The sequence below is a fragment of the Phocoena sinus genome, chromosome 8, assembly GCF_008692025.1.
Source record: "Phocoena sinus isolate mPhoSin1 chromosome 8, mPhoSin1.pri, whole genome shotgun sequence".
NCBI lineage: Eukaryota > Metazoa > Chordata > Mammalia > Artiodactyla > Phocoenidae > Phocoena > Phocoena sinus.
In genome coordinates this window covers 99,606,381-99,619,754 of record NC_045770.1, presented here as the reverse complement: position 1 = coordinate 99,619,754, position 13,374 = coordinate 99,606,381, and the positions used below count along the sequence as shown (strand labels likewise).

Here is a 13,374-nt window from a genome sequence, read left to right as displayed (position 1 = left end):
AAAATTTAAGACAACCAACTGGTAAATTCTGCTTGTTGGAGTCAACACTGGAACAAACTTTCTAGAGAAGAATATGAACATTTGTGACAAAAGGCGTAAGATGTACACTTTGATCCCCAAAAGTCCTAATTCTGAAATTTATAGAAAGGGGGAAATCATAAGAGGACACAGATATATATAAGAATCTAAATGTCAGCTGGGACGATTAGAGAAAAAAACTTAGATATGCAGCCTCAATACAGTTCCTAAAACTGAAGCCCAGAAGTGGACAGACTTCACGGCCCCATCACAGGCCTCCCCTCCTGGCACCCCAGAGCAAGAACCTGCTCTCTGGTAACGATCTGGCTCCCAGGAGAAAGAGGCATGAACCACACAGGCCCAGATCCTCACACCCATCACGGCTATTAGGTAAGTCACTGTATGCCCGAAAAAGACCAGGACTGTTACAATGGTAGAAACCCTCAGGGAGTGGTGAATAAGTGCTCTCTCATAACATATCACAATGTTTGTAATATGGAAAACACGGAAACAATGTGTATGTCCCAAAACAGAGCAATGCATAGGTAAACCCTGGTGGGTCTGTACGATGGGATTCTTCTAAGTCACTAAAATTCATGTTGAAGATAAATACTTGATGACATGAAAAGACGTTCATGCATAGCCAAGTGAAGAAATCAGACTACACAACATCACAATATCATCCGCCCCAGGGTGTGACAGTGGTTATCTCCGCATGACAGAATGATTAGTGATTGATGTCTTTTTGTTTCTCTGGTTCCTAAGTTTTCTCCATTCAACACATAATAATTGAGCAATGGAAATGGGGGGAAATTATTTTAAACAAAGATGACTTTTCCTCCTTTAACAAAAAATTGGGCAACCAAAGGAAGGTGTGTGTGTGTGTGTGTGTGTGTATTCTGCACCCAGCGTTTGCTATAATGATAGAAATTGAAGGAAAAAGAGGGGCATGAAAGACTAGGGGGAATCTCAGGCTGGTTTCACGTATGGAAACCTCGTTTTAACTACCTACCTACTTATTAACTGTGTTCATCTGTATTGGCAGGGGTCGGGGACAGGGGAGTGAGGTTGACAATGGGTCTGCTATGAGAAGTTGCAATTCCGCTTTGAGGAAGCACCTTAATTAAATGTAGTCTGTGTGGGTTCCTTTTTGCGTAATCTGTAATGCCCCAGACTGCATTCCGTTGTTTCAGTGACTAAAATAAGTGCTTTTGTGACCTCTAGTGGTCATGGATGGTAAAGGCTAAGCCTCCTTTAGGGAGTGGTCAGTTATGCATAACCCCTTTTGTGAAGATGCAGGAGAAAGAGGAAGGAAGATTGCTACCAAATACTTTTCCCCTCTTTAAAAATAGTACGGAATTAACAAAGTGGATATAGAGGGAACATACCTCTACACGATAAAGGCAAGCCTACGGCCAACATCTTACTCAAGCATGAAAAGCTGAAAGCATTTCCTCCAAGATCAGGAACAAGACAAGGATGCTTATTCTTGCCACTTTTATTCAACATAGTATTGGAAGTTCTAGTCACAGCAGTCAGACAAAGAAAAAAGAAATAAAAGGAATCCAAATTGGAAAGGAATAAATAAAACTATCACTGTTTGCAGATGACATGATACTACACATAGAAAATTCGAGACATTACCAAATAACTAGAGCTAATAAATGAATTCAATAAAGTTGCAGGATACAAATTAATATAAAGAAATGTCATGTTTCTATCTACTAACAACAAACTATCAGAACAATTAAGAAAACAATTCCACTTATAATTGCATCAAAAAGGATAAAATAAGAATAAATCTAACCAAAGAGGGAAAATACTTGTACTCGGAAAAGTACAAGACACTGATCACAGAACTAGAACAAATTCTAAAATTTGTATGGAAACACAAAAGACCCTGAAGAGCCAAAGCAATTTGAGAAAGAAGAATAAAGTTGGAGGTATCACACTCCCTGATTTCAAACTACACTTCAAAGCTACAGTAATCTAAACAGTATGGTACTGGCACAAAAAATAGATCAAAGGAACAGAATAGTGGATCCAGAAATAAACCACACTTATATGGTCAATTAAGCTACAATGAAGGAGACAATAATATATGATGAGGAAAAGACAGTCCCTTTAATAAATGGTTTTGGGAAAACTGAACAGCTATGTGCAAAAGAATTAAACGAGACTACTTCCTCACACCATATACAAAAACTCAAAATGGATTAAAGTTGTAAATGTAAGACCTGAAACCATAAAACTCCTAGAAGGAAACAGAGGCAGTAAGCTCTTTGACATCAACCTTAGCAGTATTTTTCTGGATATGTCTCCTTAGGCAAGAGAAACAAAAGCAAAAATTTTTTAAATGGGACTACATCAAACTAGAAAGCTTTTGTACAGCAAAGGAAACTATCAATCAAGTGAAAAGGCAGCCTACCAAGTGTAAGAAGATATTTGCAAATGATGTATCTGATAAGAGATTAATATCCAAAATACACAAAGAACTCATACAACTCATCATGGGAAAAAAAAAAAAAAAACACCTGATTTTAAAGTGGGCAGAGGACCTGAATAGACTTTTTTTTTTCAAAGAAAACATACAGAAACCAACAGGTACATGAAAAGATGCTCAATATTGTTAATCAGCAAATCAAAACCACGATGAGATACCACCTCACACCTGTCAGAATGGCTATCATCAAAAAGACAACAAATAACAAGTGTTGGCAAGGATGTGGAGAAATTAGAACCCTCGTGTACTGTTGGTAGGATTGTAAATTGATGCAGCCACTATGAAAAACCGTATGGAGCCTCCTTTAAAAATTTAAATAGAACTGCCATACGATCCAGCAATTTCACTTCTGAGTATTGACCTGATGAAGATATAAGAAAATATAATTCAAAAAGATATAAACACTGCAATGTTTATTGTAGCACTATTTACAATAGCCAAGGTATGGAAGCAACCTAAGTGTCTATCAATAGAAATCTTACCATTTGTGACAATCTAGATGGATCTAGAGGGTATTGTGCTCAGTGAAATGAGTCAGACAAAGAAAGACAAGTATCGCATGATCTCACTTATATGTGGAATCTAAAATCAAACAAACAAACAAAACAAAAGAGAAAACAGATTCACAGATACAGAGAACAAACAGGTGATTGCCAGAAGGGGAGCAGTGAAATAGGTGAAGGGGGTTAAGAGGTACAAACCTCAGTTATATAATAAATAAGTTAAGGGAATATATAGCATAAGGAATGTGGTCAATAATATCGTAATAACATTTTATGGGTCCAGATGGTTACAAGACTTATCTCGTGGGGAACATTTCATAATGTATGCAAATGTCAAGTCATTATGTAGTACACCTGAAGCTAATATTGTATGTCAACTACATTTCAATTAAAACAAGTTTTAAAAGGTACAAATGAACTTATCTACAGAACAGAAACCGAGTCACAGATGTAGAAAACAAACTTACGGTTACCAGGGAGTAAGGGTGGGGAGGGATAAATGGGAAGACTGGGATTGACATATACACACTACTATATATAAAATAGATAACTAATATGGACTTGCTGTACAGCACAGGGAACTCTACTCAATACTCTGTAATGGCCTATATGGGAAAAGAATCTAAAAAAGAGTGGATACATGTATATGTATAACTGGTTAACTTTACCGTACACCTGAAACTAACACAACATTGCAAATCACCTATACTCCAATAAAAATTTTTTTAAAAACCAAAAATGTTCCAAAACAACTGACTACAATTAAATTTCACAAGTAAATGATTCTTGTTCCTTTGGGTCTGGGTTTGCCAATCAGCTTTCATACACTTGCCTGCTTCTGGAACCAAGTCCTTGACTTTGTTTGCAGGTACACTCTTTAGAGTTGTCTCAGCAATGCTGGCTTTAAGCTCTGAAACCTACGCTAATAAATCAATTTCCTGAAATACCATTAAATACATAACTAAATAAATAAATTTTTAATAAAAAATAAAATAAAAACAATATGCAACTGTACTTGCCTTTAACCAGCTATCTGAATGACTTGTAGCAAGTTCATGATTGAGGATAACATGCTGATGAGGAGGTAGAACTAAATACTTGACTCCTCTAGCCCCTCCCAGCTGAGAGCCTGTAGTTCTTTGAAATAGCAAAAGCCTTGAGTCTTGCTCAGAAGTGCAAATGATTCTGAGATTGAAATGAACACACACACACAAAAATATGAAGAACAAGAATTCTGGCCAAGGAAATAAAAATGGAAAGGGAGAGAAAATGGAACTTAACAAAAAGTTTTAAATTTTATCTTGAAGACCACACATGCAAAACGTGCCAAAATGTTTTTTGCAAAGTAAAGTGCAAAAATGGAGACCTTGACAAGACATATATAAAAATGTGTAATAAAGTAACAATGATTGAAACAGTGTGTCACTGGTTTCAGAACAGAGAGAACATGAGAAGGGAATAAAATGTCAAACAGAATCAAAAAAATTATGTGGGAATTTAGTACATTATAAACTCACATATTAAATGAGGATTTTCAACTTGGAAAGGAATTATGTCAGATCCCTACCTCTGGCCCTTATAAGCATATGATCAGAGTCAAAAACTCTTAAGAAAATTACTGTCAGATTTTACTGCTTAAAAAAAACATAATGGGGAATCCCCTGGCGGTCCAGTGGTCAGACTCCTCGCTTTCACTGCCAAGGGCCCAAGTTCAATCCCTGGTCAGGGAACTAAGATCCCGCAAGCTGCGCGGCACGGCCAAAAAAAAAAAAAAAAAAAAAAACATAATGGTCATGCCTCAAAAAAAAAAATTAAAGGACATACTGAAAAACGAAAACACAAATCAAAACATATACAACTGAAGAGGAGTTAATGTACTTATACATAACAAGCAGTTCTGAATCGAAAAAAAAATGAACAGTATGATTGAAAAGTACACAAGCAAGCAAATCACACATACAGTAAAACAAACAGACAAAAACATATGAAACCAAAGAGATGAGAAAAAGTTCAGCATTGCTAGTTATTCTTTAAAATTTTTACTGTTAGTTATTGCAAACTAAGGAACTTCCCTGGTGGTCCAGTGGTTAAGACTCCGTGCTTCCAATGCAGGGACTGCGGGTTCGATCCCTGGTCTGGGAGTTAAGATCCCACATGTTGTTTGGCCAAAAAGATAAAAAATAAAAACAAAAAAGCAAACTAAGTATAACCAGATGTAAGTTAGATCACTAAGTAGAACTCAGAGAAGGCTATCAGAAATCAACTTTAGTTTACCATTCTACTATTTATCCAAACCAACTCTGTAAGGCTGGGGTTTTTTTGCATTTTCTCATTACTCTCTGATATTAAAAAAAAATAGTTGTGTTGTCACTTCTAGCCACAGAAAACATACTGATTTCAGTAACTAAAATGTCCAAAACTGTGTAAAAATCAAAACTCTGAATTGCATTTGGAGGTAAAGCTGCTCCCCACTCCCAGCTCAGCCCAACTCCAGATAGAAAGTGGTGAAAACAAAAATGGAGGCAAGGGAAGAGGTCTCTATTTCCTCACTTCTGCACATTTACCAAGCACTTAAGATCTTTTATGCCCCTGACCCCTCACCTCTGACCCCTTTGGGATGGCTTACCATCATGGCACCTGTTATGAGTTGACTTGTATCCTCCTCTCCCCTGAAAAAAACATAAGTTGGAGTCCTAACCCCCAGCGCCTCAAAATGTGGCCTTATTTGGAGAAAGGATCTTTACTGAGGAAATCAAGTTACAGTGAGATAATTAAGGTGGGCCCTAATCCAATAAGACTAGCGTTCTTATAAAAAGGGGGAATTTGGACACATGACAGACAAACACAGAGGGAAAATGATATGAAGAGACACAGGGAGAAGACGGCCATCTACCAGCCAAGCAGAGATCCTTCCCCACATCCCTCAGAAGAAACCAACCCTGCTGACACCTTGATTTCACACTTCAAGACTCCAGAACTGAGGCAATAAAATTCTATTGTTTAAGCCACCCAGTCTGGGGTACTTTGTTACAGCACCCAACAGTACTGACTCGGGTCCGGGTATAGTTTAAAGTATACTCTTCCTCTTATGGTGCTTTATGGAGTCTTCAGAGGACACACACACACACACACACACACACACACACACACACACACACCCTAACCCTAACTGCTGAGGACATCTCAGTTCCCTTGATGCAGGCAAATTCATCTCTGCTACACGGTTGGCTGTTTGCATAGAATTCTTCTCACAGGCCCTGGACATCCATCATTACACCTCTTCCACCTTCTTTCTCCTTGTCTCTCCATGGGGTCCCGCTGGACAGGATATAAGAAAACCGTAAACCCACACACTGCACTGGGGTCCGCATCTGGTCAACAGTATATTCACACCTTTGACCTGCCATCAATAGTAATGTGGCTACTTCTCTCTACTCTGATGTCACAGGCTGCTTTGATCAGCCTCCAAACATAGACTTTCCCAAGCCTGTGTCAACACCAACCCCCTTCAAACTGCAGAGGCCTCATACCAAGCTCTCGGCGTGACCTTGAAGTGTCTCTCACTAGGCTTGATGGATCACCTCATCCCTAACCATCGGAGAGGGGAAGTGAAACTCACAGTATGTCAGCTCTGTCCAAAGAAATCTTTATTGTCATTGCCAGTTTCCACTTCCTTTCTTGATTTTTCCAGTGCTTTCTACAGGCTGAAGGAGAGTGGGTAGCTAAGAAGAGCAAAGCCACTTCCAACCAGCTCCTTTATAAGTCTAGCCTAGGAGGCCCAGCTCCTCACTTTGGAATACAGGGATTACCACATACCTTGGGCCCTCAGGCAAAACTAAGTCAGAAGCAATTCTGCTTTAAAACCCTGTTATAAACATAACACTGGATGTGGTTTTTCACCTTTCCTATTGGCAAAGCTCTAAAAGAACTTTCACATCCTTCCTCAGAAAGGGTGTATATAAACAGTCACGCTGATACATTGTTGGTGAAGGCCAGTTTCACGCAATTTGATGAGGTAAAATGATTTTAAATGAACATCCCTTTGATCCAGTGATTTTTCTTTGGAATTTGCTCAAAAGAAATACCAAAACAGTACCAAAATGGTATGTATAAGGATGTTTATTACAGCATGGTCTATAATAACAGACTTGTAAATAACTTGACGAAGCCACAATAGGGAATCATTTATTATGGTGAAAAAATGCATAGAATACCATGGATCTAGTCCGTAAACGCCAAGACAAAAGCATGAACAGTAGTTGGCATTGTTCCCTCTTCTTGGCCAAACGATTAGGACTAGATCCATTCTTCGTGCCTGTTGACTTACTCCCTGAGAAATGCTGGAAATAGCTCTCCTGTAAAACTCTATTAACTCCCCAAGTTGGGACTGACTCTAATTTAGCTGGAAAGCTCTGGAATATGTGTAGACACATTCATTTTTCTCATGGCAGTAAGGTGTGTATGTGTATGTGTGTGTGTGTGTGCCATTTAAGTCAACAACCGGACCTGGGACTGGGCTACAAGTTTCTGTTATCTCTGGATGTTTAAATAAGAAGGTTAAAAACTGAGGTGTTAGATAATTTTTATACAGGTGGGAAAAATATACATCCCAGTGAGTGCTGGCCTCTATAGTCCAGAAACAATGCCTTGTACCTATACTCTACTTTTTAAATTTTCAAAGTGCTCATAGAGCACTGATTCCCAAACTTGACTGGGCATTAGAATCACCCATGGGGCTAGTTCACAATAGGACTTCCTGAACCCCACCTTTAGAGATTCTTAGTAAGTGGGGACCAGATATTTACATTTTTAACAGAGGCCTCAGGAAAGTCCAAAGACCAACTTTTGGGAGATGTTAGCAAATGCATTCCAATAAAAGTAAGTTCATCAATGTTCTTAATCCTACTTTGCATCATACGAGCTGTGTAGCAAATCGTTTAATCCCTGAACCTCAGTCTCCTACAAATAACAGCCATAGAACTGTCAGAAGAGAAGAGTAAACAAAGAGCTGTGAAAAATCGAAGGGAAAAACGATTTTCTGTGATCAGGGAAGACCTCAGGTCCATCCTTCGATTTTTCACAACCCTTTATTTAAACTTCTCATATCTCAACGTTAGCTATTTGTATTCTCATCATATCATCCCTACATAAATATAAGTTCATAAAGGATCACCGATTTTTCATATTTGTATCCTCCATTGTACTTACCACAACTCTTACAAAGAAAAATAGACATTACGGTACTCCTTAAATGTAGAATTGTGAGTTAATTTTTAGTTCTTTTAAAATAAGCAATGAGGCAGAAATTTTAGGGCACCAGAAGCCTTAGAGACCAATCAAAGAGTGATTGTACTGCAGCTTTATTCTCCATCCAAACAATCTTATACAATATTCAGTTTGAGATTTTTAAATACCGGAGTACATTTGAATCTCCCACTTTCGGTGGAAGGGAGAGGGGAGCACAGAAGAGCTGCCCAGAATCGGACACGGGCTGAGGGGGCGGGGGCAGTTTAACCTTTTAAAACCGCTCTTGGGACAGAAATGATTGGCTGTAATAAAATTCACTAACTCTTTTGATACAGATTCAGTGTGCAAATAATCAAGAAGTACATAAAACTGTGGACAGGGAGAGTTCTTCCAGTAGCTTTGCGAGATTACAGGTTTTATTTGTTGCCATTTACGATATTAATCCTTGGAGAAAGACCACGCACAGATTTAGCATGATTTAAATACAATAGACATCAGCCTCAATTGGTAATCCCGTCGGTATCCTAGAAGCTTGGAAAAAGACACTCTCTTTCTAAATATTAAAAAGCATCATGCCCATAAAAATGATTTGCCCAACATTCTCCCAGAATAATTATACCTTTTTTCATTTTAACTTGATAGCGACTCATATTGTCCGTTCACTGGGGTCTGTGGAGTCACACCGACTGTGCTCAAATACTGATTGTACTGTTTTCCTGCTGTGTGACCCTAGGAAAGTTAAATCCTTTGACCTTCGAGCTGGAATCTGCAAAGTGGGGGTAATGACTTACTTATCGCATGGATTCGTTGGGAGGACTAGACGCAAGGATGAGGTACTCACCGCCCGACACAGTGCAAGAGCCCAGTAAATGTTAAGACAGTGATGGGTCCTTCGCCTTTTTCTAACGTCTTGCGGGAGAGAAGGGGGCTAGAGACGCGGCGTAACGTAGTGAATTGTAAGGAACCAACTTGCCATATAAACCCAGGCTTTCTCAGCATGGTACTTCGGGGAGAGAAGCCCCCGCCCCGCCGCCCTCATCTCCGGAGAGACCCCAGAAAGAACGCGGGGGGGGCCCCGCACACACCAGGCCGGAACCCAGGTTCCGAGGCTCCAGTTTCTTCCGCTTCCACCCGCCCTCACTGCAGGGGGGACCGGCGCGAACGCAACTTCCGGCCCGACCAGGTGGGAGCCGGAGCCGGTTCCGGCGTGTCTCGAGAGTGCCGCGTTCCGTGCCCGCGTCGAAGTGTTCGCTGCGGTCGCCGTGGGGGAGCCCGACGCGACCGCACGCGCGTGACCATGTGGCGGCTGCTGGCTCGCGCCCGCGCGCCCGTCCTGCGGGCGCCTTTGTTAGGTCAGAAGTCCCCCCTGATCCCTCCAGGCCTTGCCTCTCTCCATACCCCTCCCCCGCATCGGGTGTCTCGCACAGTCGCAAGACTGCGCACGGTTGCGGAAGCACGGGGAAGGGGCTGCCCTTTGCTGCCGCCCCTCCCGCCGTAAGATTCGTGCAAAAGGGTCAACAGCGTTCGTGCAACCTGGGGATCGGTGCCCAGAGTCCCCGGCTTGTCCTTTGGGGGCGGGGGGCAGTGCCTGTGAGCCCTTTTAGTGGAACCCACGTCCCAAACCCACGGGACACCTCTGTCAGGAGCATATTTGGCCCAGAGTGTACCAAGCCCTGGCCTTCGTCGTTTAACTTGATCTGTCTTTGTAGATTCTTGGGCAGCGCCGCCCGCCAGCGCTGGCCTAAAGACGCTGCTCCCGGTGCCCACTTTTGAAGGTGAGAGCTTATCCGTTTTCCTGTTTGTAAGCCTTTGCTGTGATGGAAGCCAGCAGAGGATAGGTAAAGAGCAGGCGTGTTCTTGTGCCCCCTATCCCCATTCACCCATTCAGTAATTATGTATTGAAGACATACTGTATGCCAGGCAGTGTTCTAAACGCTAGAGAGAAGTCGAAGAACAAGAGACTCAAAAAGGCTCCTGCTTTTAGGGAGCCAACCTGTCATGGGATATCTCCCATATGGCCTACCACTGGTGCGTGGCCCACAGCTGCCCACTCAGCTAAACCTGACTGGCCTCAACTGAGACTTTTGATGTTTTCTCCAAATGAGGTTACACATGTGCAGTCAGTAACAATATTACGTGAAAAGCATTAATTTGTTAATATAAACAATTAAGGTAAGCCACAATTTGGTATCTCTAACTTACCTTTTTTTTTTTTTAATATATTGGAAATCTCAAAAAAAATGAAAGCGGCCTTGACCTCTGAGGGCCTTATCTTCTACACATAATTGTGAAACTACTACATGCACTGGAGTACATATGGCCGTGGAGGCAAGAGAAAGCATTACTAAGTTTCTGTGTAGCTACATATAGAAATGGCAGGGGGCAGTTTCTGTAGCCCTTAAAGTCTCCTGTTTTATATTGGACTCCATCACAGAGCCATGCTTGTTTTACTATAGAAATACTTTAGATGACTTACAAGTTAATTTTTTTTTTCCATATTGTCAAAACGTCAGACATGATAAAGACGTAGCATGTCTGGCCCGTCACCCAGCAACCACATTGTAGTACGGGCCTCAGCATGAAAAGCCCCTGTATATATAAAGGAAAGAGCACTGACCAAAGGAGTACTAGGTTGTAAGTTTCCCAACCAGAATGTGGCAGAGCAGGAGAACTTAGGTATTTTGATGTACAATATAGTATCCTTTCCACTGCCTCTTTTCAGAGAGGCAGTGTGGTATTTTTTCTTAAGTGACATAGTGTCTAGCTTTTCTGTTTTGACTGGATGACCCGAACCAAATTATAAAATGTCACTAGGCCTGAAGTTCCTCTTCTATAAAATGGATGAAAAATACCACCCGCCGAATGTTCTGTTTCTTGATGTAGATGTTATGTGGGTATGTCTGTGTGTTCACTTTGTGGTAATTCACATTTTTTTATGCGGCCCTTTGATACTCGTGTGTTAAACTTTTAAAGGTTTAAAGATATTAAAAAGGAAGCCCTAAAAGATACCAAGGCTATCAAGTTGTTTTAAAGATTAAATGAGATAATGCATGTAAAGCATTCAGCTCAATTCCAGCACTTAGTAAACATTCACACACACACACACACACAAATGTTACCTAGTGTTATTTTGTGACACTCTCATATCTTTGTACCTTCTCTAACAGTCCCTTTTTCAGTGTTAGGTACAGAGTAGGCATTTTAAAAAAGCATTTTGGTTTGAAGGTTAAAACTCTGCTCTCTTAAAAGGTTCAAAAACATTTGCATCAGCCACTGTCGTAATCAGAAGATTCCAGTGTCCGTGAAAAGCATCCACAAGATAAACCTCACACACTTTTGGAATTGTTGTTGAGTGGTAACTTTAAGACTCTGACCTGATTGTTATAAATCTTTCTAGGAAGAAAATGAATCCTTTGAGATGTGTGGTTTGACTTACTCTTGGTTGTCTGTGCTCCTTTTAGATGTTTCCATTCCTGAAAAGCCCAAGCTTAGGTTTGTTGAAAGGGTACCACTTGTGCCAAAAGTGAGAAGAGAGCCTAAAAACCTGAGTGACATAAGGGGACCTTCCACTGAAGCCACTGAGTTCACTGAAGGCAGTTTTGCGATCTTGGTGAGTCCAGCGTCAAGCGGCTATAGGACGGAAGCCAGGGATTAAAATAGACTCCTTGAGTTCATTCTCGTCTCTTCCTCCCCAGGTTTTACTAGAACTGCCACTAGTTGCTCTTTAAACTGATGAGCAGGACCCAGTAAGCATTAAGTCATAATGTTTTTGTTTTACGTAGAGTGAAAATAATGGAAAAGCAGAAGGAAGAGGGTACCTAATTTACCCCATAGTTAGACCATGAGATTTTCTCAAGCCTCTGGTCAAAATAAAACTATCCATGTTTTAGTACATGGGACAGATGTTTCCTTACTCATCAAGTAGCTTCCGTGAAGACTTGATGTCAGTACCCACACAAATGGCTATGGACAAGGATTTAGTTCCCATCAGGCAGCCAGAGTGACGTTTTAACGTCCGATTCCCACAGCCTGCATGATCAGCCCCTGCCAGCCTCTCAGAACGCAGTCTGTTCCCCATTCCTCTCTCTACTCCGGCCACACTGTCTTCTGCCCAGACTCACCAAGCCACTTGCTGCGCCAGAGCCTTCGCATGTGCCATTCCTAACACTCATCTGTTTCCCCTTGGCTGGTTCGTTCCATTCTGGCCTCAGCTATAAAGGTCACCTCCTCCAAGAGGTCTTCCCTGGCTATCCATTGAAGCGGGTCCACCCTTGTTCCCGTTTATTAGTGTACCCTAGGCTTTTCCTCCATGGTACTTACTAGAACTTATATTTGAAGCCACAGTTACCATAAAAGAAGAGACACGATAGATCCCACGAAGGCTATCTAAATCCCCATGTTTCTGATTCTTCCATTTCCTTTTAGGCACTGGGTGGCGGTTACCTCCATTGGGGGCATTTTGAAATGATGCGCCTGACAATCAACCGCTCTATGGACGCCAAGAACATGTTCGCCTTATGGCGAGTACCAGCCCCTTCCAAGCCCATCACCCGCAAGAGTATGGGACAGCGCATGGGGGGCGGCAAAGGCGCCATCGACCACTACGTGACCCCTGTGAAGGCTGGCCGCCTCATAGTAGAGATGGGCGGGCGTTGCGAATTCCAAGAGGTACGGGGTTTCCTCAACCAGGTTGCCCACAAGTTGCCCTTCCCCGCGAAGGCCGTGAGCCGTGAGACTCTAGAGAAGATGTGGAAAGATCAAGAAGAACGAGAACGGAACAACCAAAACCCCTGGACCTTTGAGCGCATTGTCACCGCCAACATGCTGGGTTACGGAAAGTGCTGGAGCCCCTACGACCTGACCCATAAGGGGCGATACTGGGGCAAGTTCTACATGCCTGAGCGTGTGTAGTGAGGATTGTAAGCAGGAAACGGACACAGGCTGTTTATTCCCCTCAGCCAGTCCTTCAAGTCTTTGGGTAGCTCTGATGTCATGACCACGGAGCAGCATATGAGTAGATGCTTCTGAAAAGCTTGTGCGTCACCTGTCAGGTTTTTTAAGTGCATTATATTTATATTAAATAAAGTTTGCGCATCACCTCAC

General features: G+C 41.7%; 1 protein-coding gene across 1 annotated transcript; it reads left to right on the top strand.

Moving 5' to 3' along the window:
• Nucleotides 1-9,440: 9,440 nt before the first annotated feature.
• Nucleotides 9,441-13,374, top strand: MRPL16 (mitochondrial ribosomal protein L16). The gene is made up of 4 exons (XM_032639018.1): nucleotides 9,441-9,623; nucleotides 9,981-10,046; nucleotides 11,733-11,881; nucleotides 12,697-13,374. Exons 1-4 carry the CDS (start codon nucleotides 9,569-9,571, stop codon nucleotides 13,180-13,182), a joined length of 756 nt encoding a protein of 251 aa, XP_032494909.1. The 5' UTR covers nucleotides 9,441-9,568; the 3' UTR covers nucleotides 13,183-13,374.

Coding starts and splice junctions, on each gene's coding strand:
- MRPL16 (XM_032639018.1), top strand. CDS start 9,569: ATGTGGCGGCTGCTGGCTCGCGCCCGCGCGCCCGTCCTGCGGGCGCCT. Junction 9,624..9,980: donor CCTGCGGGCGCCTTTGTTAG/GTCAGAAGTCCC, acceptor CTGTCTTTGTAG/ATTCTTGGGCAGCGCCGCCC. Junction 11,882..12,696: donor AAGGCAGTTTTGCGATCTTG/GTGAGTCCAGCG, acceptor ATTTCCTTTTAG/GCACTGGGTGGCGGTTACCT.